General features: G+C 20.9%; 1 protein-coding gene across 1 annotated transcript in view; it reads left to right on the plus strand.

The window, feature by feature from the left end:
* Window positions 1-16,876, plus strand: part of LOC122498540 (icarapin-like) — a 77,462-nt gene that overhangs the window by 51,291 nt on the left and 9,295 nt on the right. Inside the window, exon 2 of the mRNA XM_043606313.1 lies at window positions 1,832-2,017. Coding sequence (XP_043462248.1) covers window positions 1,832-2,017 — 186 coding nt within the window. The remainder of the gene's footprint in view (window positions 1-1,831; window positions 2,018-16,876) is intronic.

Consider the following 16,876-nt stretch of genomic DNA (forward strand, 5'->3'; position numbering starts at 1 on the left):
TAGAATTTTTTAAAATAATTGAATTCTTACAAATGATTTTATTAGAAATTTTTAAAATAATTGAATTTCCAAGAAGAAATTGATTACTTTTAAAGATAATTAATTCTTATTGCTAAGAATTTCATTAAAATTTTCAAAAATAATTAAATTACTGAGAAGAATTTTATTATTTTTAAAAATAATTGAATTATTCAGAAAAATTTTATTAAAATGTTTAAAAAGAATAAAATGAATTTCTAGGAAAAATTTTGTAATTTTTAAAAATAATTGAATTTAATAATAAATAATAATAAATAATAATAAATAAATAATTTAATTTTCGGGAAAAATTTTGTTATTTATTTTTAATAATTGAATTCTTTCGAATAATTATTTATATAAATAATTGAATTGTCGGGAAGAATTTTATTTATTTGAAAATAATTGAATTCTTGTGATGAATATTGTTATTTATGAAAATAATTAAATTTTGCAAAGAATTTTATTGAAATGCTTCAAAATAATTGAATTTTCGGGATTAATTTTGTTATTTATCGACATAATTGAATTCTTTTACAGAATTATTTATATAAATAATTAAATTCTTGTGAAGAATTTTATTAAAAAAAAAGTAATTGAATTATTTAAAAAAAATTTTATTAAAATTGTATTTAAAATAATTGATTTTTTTTGAACAATTTTATTAAAATATTTGAAAATAATTGAATTCCTGAGAAAAATTCCATTATTAATAAAAATATTTCCATTATTCTATTACAATGTTTAAAAAGAATTGAATTTCAGCGAAAAATTGTGTTATTTTTGAAAATAATTAAATTCTTCATAAGAATTTTATAAACAATGTTTTAAATAATTAATTTTTTCGAAATATAATAAATATTATGAAAATTTTATTTTAAATATAATTGAATTCTTGTGAAAAACTTTATTTTTGAAAATAATTGAATTTTTCGATTAATTAATTTCGAATACTATTAAAAATAATTGAAATTCTTCAATGAGTTTTATTAATTATGGAAATAATTCTCGAAATAATTGAATTCTTGCTTAGCATGTTATCAAACATTTTTGTAAAAATTTGAATTTCTATCAAAAATATTAGTATTAGTGAAAGTAATTGAATGATTGTGAAGCATTGTATAAAAATTTTGTTAAATAATTGACTTTTTCGAAATGCTTTTGAAAATGCCATTCTTAATTAATTGAATTCTTGTGGAAATTTGATTATTTATGGAAATAATTGAATTTTTGATGAATTTTATCAATTTCTTTTTAAATAATTGAATTCTTTTACGAAATTTTATGAGAATAGTAGATATTGAAGTTAATTGAAGTTCGAATATTTTTCGAAAATAATTGAATCGTTTTAAAGAATTTTATTATTATTTTTGAGAATAGTTTTTTGATTTCTAGTATTAGCGAATTTAAAGTAGTGAAAATTCTCAAAAAAAACAGAAATAGTAGCTTTTAGTGGCTGAAATCTAAAAAAAGTAGCCAAATAGTAGCACAACGTAAAAAAGTATACTAAATAGTAGGTTTTAGTAGACGAGTGCGAAGCCTGAAAAGTTAATGAGGCAAAGGTTTATAGCAATTAGAAATAAATTGTCGAAAAGAATGGAAAAAGAATGAACAACTAATCACTTTTGTTTAAAGACGAGAAAATCGAAGTAAATTCTCAAGAATTTAATTAATTTAATACCATTTTCTATTTCTATATAACATCATCGTTTTCGCTCGATATCCAATACTAATTAAATGTCCTTATTTCATTCGTTTCCTCCAAAGCTCGCAATAAATTATTTATTAAGTGATCCTTTTCTTTTAATTGCAGGAGTAGCACCTGATTCTGAAGAATTTAGCGATGAAAATGACAAGAAGAATACAGACACCGTTCTAATATTACCAGGAGCAAGACGCGTTGCAACATTTGGATCACCTTTTGAAGTGTTCCCCAGAGAAAATGTCGATACAAGACCAGATGACTATTTCGATTTCGGAATCTTTGAATCTTTGACTGGTAAGTCTCTAATTTTATAATAACTTTTTCTGTTACTTATAAATCAAGTGGTTTATCAACACAGGATTCCAATTAATTCCAATTAATTAAAAGACAATTGGCTAATTATAAATAATTGTCCTCCAAACAAAATTTTCTATTAAAAAAATTCAATTAGTCTTTTAATAAAATTGAAAATCGGACAATAAGATAAAAAAATTTCTCCAAGTTCCAATAAACATTCTTCCTTCTTATAATTAATAAAAGGGAGAATTTTTATTGAAAACATGTTTAATAGAGACGCAGTGTAGAATTTATAAAGGATGCTATTCCATTCATTTACTATATTTTTAATGCTGTCATACTTAAAACAATGAGAAGAGAAAAACTTTAATACTGGGAAAGTTTGGTGCCTTCTAAAGTTTGAGGCTTTTACATCTTAATGCTTTCTATTATGAAATATTCAAAGCTAAAACTTTGAATAATATGGAGTGATTTAATCAAAAATCCATGGAAGCTGAATAAAATCTCACGTCAAACTGTTATGCATCAACAAATTGCAATTGAAAAAAGAAAAAAAAAATTCTTTTTACGATGTTAATGAAAATAATAATTAAATCCGAGGCCTTATTTTTTTCTCACTATAGGAGAGTAATGGACTAATAATTGAAATAAAATTAAAAGAATAACAGGGCTTCACACTCAATAATTTGAAAAAGTATCAAAAAGTAGCTTTAATACTAAAAAAAGTAGTAAAAAAAGTAGCTATCAAAAATTAATTTTAAAGAATAAAAGAAAAAATTCTTTTAGTCGATTCACAAAAATTTAATTCAGTATTTCCCTGACTGTTTCCTGAGTTCAATCAAAAATATTTATTTTTATTCTAATTCTGCTTCTAAATTTTTGAAAAATTCAATTATTTTCTAAATTTTTATCCTAAAAAATACAATTGTGTTTAAAAGTAATTTTTAAAAGTAAACAAATAAAATTATTTAATAAATTTAATTGAAATTCTTCACAGGAATTAAGAAAATAAATTAATTTTTCAAAGTAAAAATTTAAATGTTATTACAGTTTTACAACAATTAAAATTTTCAACGATTTCAATTTAATAATATTTTAAAATTTAGTTATTTAAAAAAAAACCTACCATAACGCTTTTAATATTCAATTATTATCTAAAATTTCAACTGAAATTCGTTTTTAAGTCAATTTTTATTAGAAAGTTCAACTGAAATTTAACTATTTAAATACAAAAATAAATAATATATTTTAAATGTTTCTCAAAATTTATTTCTTATAAAGAATTTATCAATATTTTAAAAAATAATTCATTTTCTGAAACAAATTTTATTATTTACAAAAATAATTGAATTCTTGCAAAGAATTTTATTTAATTTTCTTTTAAATAATTGAATTCTCGTGAAAAATTTTATCATTTGGGAAAATAATTGAATAATTGTGAAGAATTAAGGAAAGAATTTATCAATTTAAAAAAAAAAATTGAATTTCTGAGATAATTTTATTATTTATAAAAATAATTAAATTACACCGAAGAAATTTATAAAAAATTTGTAAATAATTGAATTCCTTTAAAATTTTTATTTTTTATACGAAAATTATTAAACTTTTGCGTTGAATTTTACAATATTTGTGTGTAATAATTGAATTCTTTTGGAGAAGAATTTAATTAAAATGTAGTAGATATTGACAATCGTTGGATTAAGAAAAAATTTTTTTAAATAATTGAATTTTGAAGAAGTATTTTATTATTTAAGAAAAAATTGAATTCCTATCAAAAATTTTATTACATATTTATGAAAATAGTTGAATCCCTCTTAAAAATTTAATTTATTATTTATGGAAATAATTGAATTCCTGTAAAATTTTTATTATTCATGAAAATAATTAAATGTTTGTGAAGAATTTTTAAAAAATTTTAATTCTTGCAAAGGATTTTATTAGAATTTTTGACAATAATTTAATTTTTCAGAAGAATTTCGCTACCAATATTTATAAATATAATTTAATTTTACCATTTATAAAGAAAATTGAATTATTGACGAGATATTCGTTACATTTTTTATAAATAATTGAATTTTGTCGAAGAATTTTATTAAATTTAAAAATAATTGAATTCTTGTGATGAATATTGTTATTTATGTAAATAATTGAATTTTGCAAAGAATTTTATTGAAATCACTAAAAATAATTGAATTGTTATGAAGAATTTTATCATTCGCGAAAATAATTGAATAATTGTCAAGAATTAAAGAAAGAATTACAGAATTCATCAATTTTCTTGAGAAATAATTGAATATCTGAGATTTTTATTATTTATGAAAATAATTGAATTCTTGCGAAGAATTTCATTTAATTTTGTTTTAATAATTGAATTCTTGTGAAAAATTTTATTATTTGTAATAATAATTGAATTCTTGTGTTGAATTTTATTAAAGTTTTTAAAAGTAGATAATTGAATTCTTGAGAAGCATTTTATTATTTATGCGAAAATAATTGTATTTTTGCCTGGAATTTTATTAAAATTTTTATTAATAATTGAATTTTCCTGAAAAATGTTATTGCTTCTGAAAATAATTGAATTCTTCCGGTAGAATTTTATAAAAAGTTTTTAAATTGATTTTTTTCGAAAAATTTTATGTAATATTTTAAATAATTCAATTCCTGTGACTATTTTATTACTTTTTCAAAAAAATTTGTATTAATGTTTGAAAACAATTGAATTCATGAGAAGAATTTTATTAAAATTTTTGAATATAATTGACTTCTTGAGAAGAATTTTTGAAAAATTTTTGACAATAATTTAATTCTTGAGAAGAATTTCCCTATCTATTTATCAAGTTAATTGAATTCTTGACGAGAATTTTTCAAAAATTTTGAAAATAATTTAATTTCTGCAAAGTATTTTATTACTTTTCAAAAGAATTGAATTCTTGTCATGAATTTTAATATTTATCAAAATAATTGAATTTTGGAAAAGAATTTCATTAAAATTCCTTAAAATAATTGATTTCATGGGAAGAATTTATGCGATTTTGTTGTTTATCAAGCTAATTGAATTCTTTTGCAAAATTACTTAAAAATTTTTGAAAATAATTGATTTTCTGCGACAATTTAAATGTTATTTATGAAAATATTTGAATTATTTCCACGAATTTTATTCTTTTATTGAATAATTGAATGTTTCTTAAAATTGAATTCTTTCCTCAAGTTTTAATAAAATTTTTAATAATAATTGCATTTTTCAAGGAATTTATTTAAAATTTGTATTAAAAATATTTGAAATTCTGCGATGAAAATAATTGAATTCGTAAATGGAATTTTATTATTTATGAAAATAATTGAATTGTATGAAAAAGTTTTTTCTATAATTAAATCTGTTGATAAATTTTATGAAAATAGTAAATATTGAAAATTATTGAATTGCAAAAAACTTTTGGAAGTAATTGAAGTTTTGCAAAGATTTTTATAAATTTTTGAAAATAATTGAATTTTCGGCGAATAATTTTGCTATTTGTAAAGATAATTGAATTCTTGACGAGATATTCGTGAAAATTTAAAAAAATAATTGAATTTCTTCAAAGAATTTTATGACTTTTGAAAATAGTTGAATTCTTGGGATGAATATTGTCTTTTAAAAATAATGTAGGTCATAACAAGTTTGTGCAGATTATGAGAATTTAAAATACAATCAACTTCTAAACATAATTGAGACTTGACTTCACCAAAATACTAATTTTACAAGTTTTATAAATTTCATGAAAAATTTCATCGATCATAAATTTCAAGATTTGAAACTTTCAAAACAAAAATTTCCAATTGAAAGTTTTAACGGCACTTTGCTAAATTTGGTGTGAATTCATCATTAAAAGATAAAAGAAAAAATAGGGGAAATTTTGAAAATAGGGTACGTTTAGGGGCCAAAACTAAAAAAAGGGGACTTTTAGGAAAATAGGGGACAGACTGTGAAGCCTGTATCCTAGTAGCAAATTGTAAAAAAAAAGTAGTAAATATTAGGTTTTAGTAGATGAGTGCGAATAATTAAAATCAAGAGAATAAATAATAAATAATTGAAATTGAAATCTAACGGAATAATAAGGTATATGATTTTTTTCCCCTCCAACACAATTATGGAGAGTTGTGTGACTTTTCCAAGTGAATAGTTTTGATATCCGCTTGTGTGAATGATATGTGCATTATATCTATCATAAAGCGCAACATATAGCATGAAAGTTGAGTGTGTATGTGACGAAAGGGCAATGCAAATACTGCCTTAGATATACCGATGCACTTATACCAATTTTCCATTACCAATGGCTGGTTGGTGCCATCACACACATAGCAATAGTCGCCACACATTTCGCTTACGTGAGGATTGCGGAACATAACTTCCGGGCGTCTCTACCAGTGGTTTGTCGATAACTGCTTCCCAGTTTCACGAGAACGACGAGAACGTTTATATACATATATATACGAACCAGTCAGCTCTCAGGGACTTCAGATTACCGGAACTTCAACTTAACTGGAACGCAATTGTCCTCCATAGCCATTCGAATAATGTCACTATTGCCCTTTAAACCACATCTATTTCAAGGCGCATTCTCTCATTTTTCTTTTTTTTCACCCACATTTTTCGATATTACAATATAAATTTTTTTTCGCAAAATAACTATTAATCAGGACTCGAACCAGTGAAAGTATTTAAAAATACGGACTTTACGGACCAAACATGAAAAATAACGGACCATTTACGGACCAATTAGTGATTCACTCCAAAAATTAATAGACACTCAAAAAAATATTCTATTACATTTATTTACAAATTTCTTTAAAAGTAAAATTATTCGAAAACATCAATAACTTCTTTTTTAAATAAATATTGAATCATCATTATTTTACCATAGAAATTAAGATTTTCAAAAAATTCAAATTCAAACCTCTTCAAAATTCAATAATATATAAGAAAACTATTGTCAAACATGAAGAAATCGATCACTCCGAGTCTTCGACTCGGAGTACTCGATTTTTCATGTTTTCTAATAACTAAAGATAATCGAGTAATAAAATCAATATTTTATATAAGAATATTGTTTACTGTAACTTCTTTAAAATTATTTTCATCATTTAAATTCAATTATTATTTTCCAAAATTTTTAACTAAAATTCTTCTTTAAATCAATTATTAGTTAAAAGCACGAAAAATTAAGATTTCCAAAGATTTTACTTTAAAAACTATATTCAAAATTCAATAATTTCTAAAAATTCAAGCTATAATGCTTTTTAAAAAATTGAATTCTTGTGATGAATTTTGATATTCATCAAAATAATTGAATTTTGGAAAAGTATTTTATTAAAATTTTAAAAAAATAATTGGATTTATGGGAAGAATTTGTTGTTTAACAAAATAATTGAATTCTTTTGCAGAAATAATTCAAAATTTTTTTTAAATAATTGATTTCCTGCGACGAATTAAAAGTTGTTTATGAAAATAATCAAATTATTGCAACGAATTTTATGATTTTATTGAATAATTAAATGTTTCTTAAAATTCAATTCTTTCGTCGAGTTTTAAGAAAATTTTTAAGAATCATTGCATTTTTCAAGGAATTTTTTTAAAATTGTATTAAAAATATTTGAAATCCTACGATGAAAATAATTGAATTCCTAAGTAAAATTTTACTATTTATGAAAATAATTGAATGTTTTAGTAGAATTGTATCAAAAATTTATTTCAATAATAAAATTTGTTGTTAAATTTTTTGGAAATAATAAATATTAAAAATCATTTAATTAAGAAAAACTTCTGAAAATAATTGAAATTTTGCAAAGAATTTTATTAAAATTTTTGAAAATAATTGAATTTTTGACAAAAAATTTGGCTATTTATGAAAATAATTGAATTCGTGACGAAATATTTTTTAAGATTCTTAAAAATAATTGAATTTCTTCGAAGAATTTTATTACTTTTCAAAATAATTGAATTCTTGCGAAGAATTTTCTTAAGATTTTTGAAAATAATTGAATTTCACAATGAATTTTATAAAAATTCCTGAATATAATTGAATTTTGGAAAAGAATTTATTCTACAAAACTGTTAGTTAAAACTATGAAAAATTAAGATTTTCAAAGATTTTAATTTTAAACCTTTTTAAAATTCAATTATTTGTAAAAATTCTTTGTAATTTTTAATTAATATTCAATTATTAGCTAAAATTTTAACTGAAATTCATTTTTAAATGAATTTTTATTAGAAAATTCTACGAGAATTCAATTATTTAAATACAAAAATAAATAATTTATTAAAGAATTGAATTTTTCTCAAAATTAAATTCTTGTGAAGAATTTTGTTAAATTTTTAAAAAATAATTAAATTCTTGTGAAAAATTCGCAGAAATTCAATTACTTTCTGAAATTTTAATAAAATTGTTCCCATGAATTTAAATATTTTCGTTAAATAATAAAAATCTTTGCAGAAATTCAATTATTTTCAAAAATCTTAAGAAAAATCTTCGCAAGAATTCAATTATTTTCAGAAATTTAAAAATGTTTGTAAAATTCAAATATATTTTCAAATGTTTTGTTAAAACTTTTTCGTAGGAATTGAATTATTTTTAATAAGAATTTTAAAAAATTTCTTGTTAAGATTCAATTATTTTAAAAATTTTCATAAAATTCTTCGAAAGAATTCAATTATTCTTATTAATTTTGATAAAAAAAAAAAGTCTTTCTAGGAAGTAAATTATTATCAATACAATTTTAATTGAATTTTATTTTTAAAATTTAAAGAAAATTTTAAAGAAAGAAAAAAAAAAATTTAAAGAAAGAAATTTTTTTTTTAAATAATTGAAACTTTGCCATGAATTTTATTATTTGTAAAAATAATTAAACTATCGGGAAGAATTTGATAAAAATGTTTTTAAATAATTGAAATTTTAACAATAAGAATTTCATTAAAGTTTTTAAAAATAATTGAATTTTGAATAAGTGTTTTATTATTTTTAAAGGTAATTGAAATTTTACCAGCATTTTTTAAATATTTTTGAACGTAATTAAATTTCTACGAAAAATTTTATTGTTTATGAAAATAATTGAAATTTTCCCGAAGAATGTTATTCAATTTTTTGGAAAACAATTGAATTTTGAAGAATAGGTTTATTGTTTATAAAGATAATTGAAATTTTGACGAGACTTTTTTAAAATTTTTGAACGTAATTGAATTTCAACGAAGAATTTTGTTGTTTATGAAAATAATTGAATATCTGTTAAAAATTTGTAAATAATTGAATTCCTCTGAATTTTTTATTATTTATGATAATAATTAAATGTTTGAGTAAAATTTTATTGAATTTTTTTTTAAAGAATTGAATTCTTTTGTAAAATTTTTTTAAAATAGTAGATTTTGAAAAGCATTGAATTGAGGAAATTTTTTGAAAATAATTGAATTTTTGACAAGATTTTTTAAATATAGTTTTGAACACAATTGAATTTCTGCGAAGATTTTTATTACTTTTAAAAATAAATACTGTACCTAGAATTTTTTTCGACTTTCATTTGCTTATTCGAATCTTTTTATAATTATAGTTATTTTGTATATTGCTCTTCAATATCCCTTATCTGTTTTTCCCATACGGAGTAGTGTTTTTACCTATTTTCAATATGAATTCATAAATTCAAATTTATCACGAAAAACTCGATGTTTGGGAAAACGATCCCTTTTATATACGAAAAGTATCAAAAGAAAAATGATCATAAGTCAACTTTTCCAATTTGTTTACCCCAATGGCTGCACAAGATAAATGTATATTTTAAACAAAAAGTTTCTTCGTCGTGTCACCGTCGGAGTATATATATATATATGTCGAGTCACTTATAGAGTTTCTGCTTAATTATACAACAAAACTAACTTTTGTTTGTGTATACTTTAAACTTCAATTTGTTACAAGTTATTCTTAATTTATTCATTTAATAAATTTTATAAATTTTATAAATTATAATTAAATTCTTAATTAGTTATAATTTTAATTTTCATACCTTCATAATAATAATTCTCGTGTATATTTAAAAAAGAAACAAATATATAAAAAATACAATATGGATCGTAAATTTATGTACCTATACATCAATGAGAATTAAAAAAAAAAGGGAAAAATATTTCAATTACGAAAGAATGCAAAAACAAAAAATAGAGAAAAAATTAACAGACACGATAAAATGTGATGAAGCGTGCATTCGGTAAAGAGGACACGAGATTGAATTTCGTTTTCCGAATAAAATCCTTTCACGACAGAACGCAAATAATTCATTGGACATATGGCATACAAAGCTAGCTTTTAATATTTCCTATTTGCGATTTTCAAATGTCCAATTTTCCTCTACTATAATCATCTGCTACATCGCTTTTCATTTATGAACAATTGGAAAATTTTCTGATTCTGGTTCACAATTTTAATTATTTCGAAATATACACGCATATATTCAGATGAACAAAAAGTGTAAAGAATGCGTTTATTAAGAGAGAAAGGGGACTCTAATTTTAAATTAATAAGAAATTATTTTTCTCTCTTCGAATAATTTATTAATTATTCATTAGTCAATTATTTGCTTCCACTATTTGGAATTAAAATAACAATATCTAAACTCCATTCTAAAATTTTATAATCAATGTTAGTCTTAAATCTTCTGATTTTGATAATCTATTATCCTCTACAATAGATTTTTTTTTTGAGAATATAGCAAATTGAGATAAAAAACGTATCAAAATTGTTACGAAGCAAAAAAGTTGTCTCAATTTGATATCCTTAGAAAAATTATATAAAAATCATTTTATAATTAAGAATTATAAAATGAAAAATGTTGACAAAATTTAAAAACTAATTTAAACAGAACTGTAGGTACTATTTTTAGGATTGTCGCGTAGGATTTATCACAGAGTATTTAAAGAGTGAATTTAATTTTAATTAACTAAACTTAATTTATTTCCATAACAAGTGAAAATGTTTTAAATTTTTTATTATCATTATTAAAAAAGCAAGCTCCAGAAAAAATTTGATTTAAACAACTTTTCCCTAATTTCCAGACAAAATTTTGACTTATAAAAATATTATAATAATTTAAACTTCCATAAAATTTTTCAAAAAAAAAATAAATAAATTATTTACAAAAATTTTAATAAAATCCTTCGCAAGAATTCAATTATTTTTAAAAGTAATACAATTTTTCACATCAAATCAATTATTTAAAGAAATGAAATAAAATTCGTTGTAAGAATTCAATTATTAGGGTAGAGTGGGGTAAAAAAGCCATGGTGTAAAAAAGCCATTTGAGTTTTATTTAAAAACTATTAAGCCGATTTATCAGCTGTTGAGAATATAAATACTATTAGGTAATACGCAACTTTTGAATCAAGTTTAAATGTTGTAACTAGATTAATATTGTTTTTATTGTAATTTTAATTTTTTGTTGCTTTTTTGAAAACATTTTGGTGAACTTTTCAAACATATTACAGTCACGAATAATAAAAATAAATGTTTGTACATAAGGAGAAAAGTATACCGAAAACGTATACAATGTTAATTTTTGGAAATTGAACTGAATTAAAAATTTATTTTTGCTTTTTTAATAACTGGTCTTGGGTGTAAAAAAGCCAGGGCAAAAAATCCATTGAATATTTTGTGAAATTCACTTGTTTTCTATCTAAACTAACCTTCTTATTTTACAAAATTTCTCGTGTTTATTTAATAAAATTAATTAAACACGACGAAAAAATAGTTTAAAGTGCGCTAAAAAAATAAACAACAAAAAAACGGTTAGAACAAAATATGGCATCTGCGGTGAAATTTAAGGTAGAATTTTAAAAAAGGTACGAAAAATTGGCAGTGCAAATCGAAAACAGGTAAACTTAATATAATTTTCAATTTTGCTTGCTAAAAACTCTTTCATAATTATTGAAATATTTTTCAAATACGACTATTTGTCATATAAATAAAGGGAAACTATAAAAATACCTAAATTGATAAATGTTTTGCTAAAATCGTAGGGTGGCTTTTTCACCCCACCAGGTGGTGCAAAAAAGCCACTTGCAGTGCTTTCGTAAAACTCTTATAACTTAGTCCTTTCATGAGATAAAAAATATTTCCGTCAAGAATTTTCAAGCTTAATAACTAAACTTTCAATAACAATTGGAAATTTGAGAAAAAAATTTTAAATACAGATTTTACAGCATCAAAAGTAAAAATGTGGCTTTTTTACCCCACTCTACCCTATTATCATAAATAATAAAATTTTTCCTAGGATTTAAATTATTTTAAAACCAATTTTTAATGAATTCCTCGAAAAACATTATTTTTAAACATTTTTTGCAAGAATTCAATTACTTTTCACAAATAATGAAATTCTTCGCTGAAATTCAAATATATTCAAAAATGTACAATTTTAATAAAATTTCTCCAAAAAATTCAATTATTTAAAAAAAAATGTAATAAAATTCGTTACAAGAATTCAATTATTTTCATAAATAATAAAATTCTTCACAGGATTTCAACTATTTAAAAGAAATGTAATAAAATTCGTTGCAGGAATCCAATTATTTTCATAAATAACAAAAATTTCACAGAAATTCAATTTTTAAATCACAAATTTTCATAAAAGTTTTCGAAAAAAATCAATTATTTAAAAAGAATATTATCTTTATAATTAATAAAATTCTTCTCCAAAATTTCAATTATTTAAAAAGATTTTAATAAAATTCTTGTCAAAATTTCAATTATTTTCAAAAACTGTTCCCAATTTAATGATTTTCAATATTTGTTACTTTAATAAAATTTTCCAAATAAATTCAATTATTTAAAAAAATTTTAATAAAATTCTACGAAAACATTTAATTATTTTCAGCAATAATCAAAATTTCACAGAAATTCAATTATTTATTTTTTTCGCAATTCAATTATCTTCATAAATAATAAAATAAAATAATAAAACGCAGAATTTCAATTACTTTTAATACAATCTTAATCGAATTTCTTGAAAAATGTAATTATTCTTAGAAATTTTATTAAAATTCATCAAAAGAATTCAATTATATTATTTTTGTATTTAAATAATTCAATTCTCGTAGAATTTTCTAATAAAAATTGATATAAAAATGAATTTCAGTTAAAATTTCAGATAATTTTAATAAAATTCTTGTCAAGATTTCAGTTATATTCAAGAATTTTTCCCAATTCAATGATTTTCAATATTTACAATTTTAATAAAATTTACAAATGAATTCAATTATTTAAAAAAAATTTAATTAAATTCTACGCAAACGTTTAATTATATTCCTAAATAATAAAATTCTTTACAGGATTTCAATTATTTTTAACACAATTTAAAGTAAATTCTTCGAGAGACATAATTAATTTCAACATTTTTATTAAAATTCTTCGAGAGAAATAAATCAACATTTATCAATTATATTTAATAATTTTTGCAAAAGTTTTTACAAACTTTTTAAATCCATGTTCTTACAATTTAATTTTACGAAATATTGTTTATTCAAAAATTCTTTAATTAAATATTTAAAAAATAAAAACTTGAAATAATTTTAAAAAAAAATTCAATTAAATTTTATCAAAATACAATTATTTCTGAAAATTCTTGCTATGATGCTTTTAATATTCAATTATTTTACAATTTTAACTGAAATTCATTTTTAAAACTATTTTTATTAGAAAATTCTACGAGAATTTAATTATTTAAATACAAGAATGAAAAAATTATTGTTCAAATAAATGTTTCTCAAAATTGAATTCTCATAAAGAATTTTATCAACAAATTTTGAAATAATTGAAATTTTTCGAAGATTTTTAATAAAAATTTCAAGAATAATTAAATTTTTCGTAAAATTCGGTTAAAATTGTATTAAAAATAATTGAAATTCTATGATGAGTTTTATTATTCATAAAAATAATTGAATCTCTGCAAAAAATTTATTATTTATGAAAATGAAAATAATTGAATAAATATTGCGATGAAGAAATTTATAAAAAATTTGTAAATAGTAGAATTCCTGTGACATTTTTATTATTTATAAAAATAATTAAATTTTGGATAAGAATTTTATTATTTTTAAATATAATTGAAATTTTAACGAAAATTTTTAAAATTGAATTTTTATAATGAATATTGTTATTTACGAAAATAATTGAATTTTGCAATGAATTTTATTTAAATTCCTGAATATAATTGAATTTCGGCGAAGAATTTTGCTATTTATTAATATTCAATTTTTATTTTTATTCAAAATAAATTTTTGTCAGAAATAGAAAAAATTGAGGGTTTTTTTTTAGAATTTGTGGTAATTTCATAGTTTATGTTTCAAACAAAAAGACACAAAAATTGAGAATTTTTTCTTATAAATTCTAAACATTTAATTTTTTCCATTACTTTAATAAAAATCCCTGACTTTTCCCTAATTTCCCTGACCAATTCTACTTTTCCTGACCTGTGGCATAAACCAAACAATAGTTTTCGACGCTGAACATCGACGCTAACTTCAGAAAATTTAAATTTGAAAAACTTTTCAAACGCAAGAAGATTTTTAAGAATTTATTTATTTATTTTTTTTTTTGAAAGACAATTCTTCTTACTGAACAAATATTTAAAAAAAAATTGAAAATGAATGGCTCTAGTTCTACGTATTATAAATACGAAAACGATATATGTATGTTTAATAAGACGTATCACTGAAATTGTCGTGACATTCGTCTAGAAAGAGAAAGATCAAAAGTCGCATTTAATCATGAAACGTGTTCTGGAGAACTGAATCCATAACGATATTATGATACAAAGGTTGAAATTATATATATATTATTTGCAAGGTCGCTAACTATACACGAACTTTCCACATGTGACTTTCACCGCCAAAAGGCGTGATTGTGAAATCTTCACCTGTTATAATTCCACTTCCCAAAAAAAGAAAACTTTAAAAGTTGCATCGATACATATTTTTTTTTTTTTTACGAACTTTCAAGCTACAGTCGCTTTTATGGATGTTGACTCTTCTTTGGGCTCTCTTCATATCGAACGAAAAGAGTCAATAAACAGAAAATTGCTCTACACAGAAAATGAAAAACTATTATTGTTTCGTCTTTCATTTTTTTTCTTCTTTTAATTTCAACATCCATTCAGCATCATTTGAGTGTACTGATTTTATTTTTTTATCTCACGAATGAAAAGGAGACTCAGACTTTTTTCTATTCTGTAACTAATTAGCCAACTAATAATTGTTATAACAAGCTAACTACTATTTTTATAAATAATTTACTTATTTCGTTGAAAAAAGCCACTATTAATTAATTTCTTAAACCGAACTTTTGAAAATATATTTACTTACTGGAAAAGTTAATTCAAAGACTCGAACAATAATTGAAGATGATAAAAGTATCGAAGTGGAGAGTAAATTAAAAATTGAAATCTTATATTAATTGCGCCGCAAACTCTCTAAATTGAATTACAAATATAATTACAAAATTACGAATATTAATTATTGTGGGGTTGCTTTTGATGAACTCTATTATGTTTGCAAGGTTATATTAATATAACATTTGAGATATTCCACATATATTTTTGTTTTCTAGTAGCAGTATAAAACAAAAAACTTTTGTTTATAAATTAAAATATAATAATTGTGGTTTTTATTTGCATTAATAACTGGAAATTTCTACAGTCATAGATGAAATTTCATTAAAATTGTTTACGAACTTACACTGAACTAACCTGAACATATGCAAGATAGAAATAACTCTACATAATATGAAATATGTAAAATTTATCAGCTACCACACATGAATGTATTTAAAATTCAAAAAATAATGAATTTTCACTTTTTTTACTATTTAAAGAATTCCAAATCATTTTCGATACTGTGAACTGTCTTATAATTTAAATAAATACATTACTATTACAGAGTTGCCACAAAAATTTAATTTTATTTTTCCCTCATTTCCAGACAAAATTTTCACTTTTTCCCTGACACTAAAGAATATTCTGATTCACTCTCAAAATTATTAGACACTGAAAAAAATAATGTTTAACTAAAATTCTTCTTTTAATATAAATTCATTTAAATTTGAAAACATTTAAATAAAATTCTTAGCAAAAATTTAATTATTTTCATAAATAATAATTTACAGGATTCAATTCACAGGATTCAATTATATTTAATACAATTTTTATTAAATTTTTCGAAGAATGTTATTATTTTAAAACATTTTAATCAAATTCTTAGAAAGAATTCAACTATTTAAAATTTTATTTATGCACCAATTAAATTATTTTCATGAATAATAAAATTAATCTCAAAAATTCAATTATTTTAATACAATTTTAAATAAATTATTCGAAATAATCAATTATTAATCTTTTAAATTTGGATGAAATAATTACAAAAATTCAAATATATCCAAAAATTTTAATAAAATCTTTTCGTAAAAATTCAATTATTATTACAAATAATAAAATTTTTTACTGGAATTTAATTTTTTTTTTTAAATTCAATAAAATTCTTTCCAAGAATTCAATTATTTTCGTAAATAATAAAATTCTTCACAGGCACATTCCTCAAAGAATGTAATTATTTTCAAAAGTTTCATTTAAAATTCTTCGAAGGAAATCGATTATTTTCAAAAATTTTGTTAAAATTCTTTATAATTAATTTTTTTTTATTTAAATACTTGCATTATTGTATAACTTCTTGTACTTCTTTCTAATAAGAATTGATTTAAAAATTACATTCGCAGTTAATATTTTAGCTTATAAAAAATTTGTCTTTTGAGAAGAAGAAAAAATTCACACTATTTACGCTTAAAATATTCAATT

Source organism: Leptopilina heterotoma, unplaced genomic scaffold (assembly GCF_015476425.1).
Source record: "Leptopilina heterotoma isolate Lh14 unplaced genomic scaffold, ASM1547642v1 Lhet_152, whole genome shotgun sequence".
In the NCBI taxonomy this organism is placed as follows: domain Eukaryota; kingdom Metazoa; phylum Arthropoda; class Insecta; order Hymenoptera; family Figitidae; genus Leptopilina; species Leptopilina heterotoma.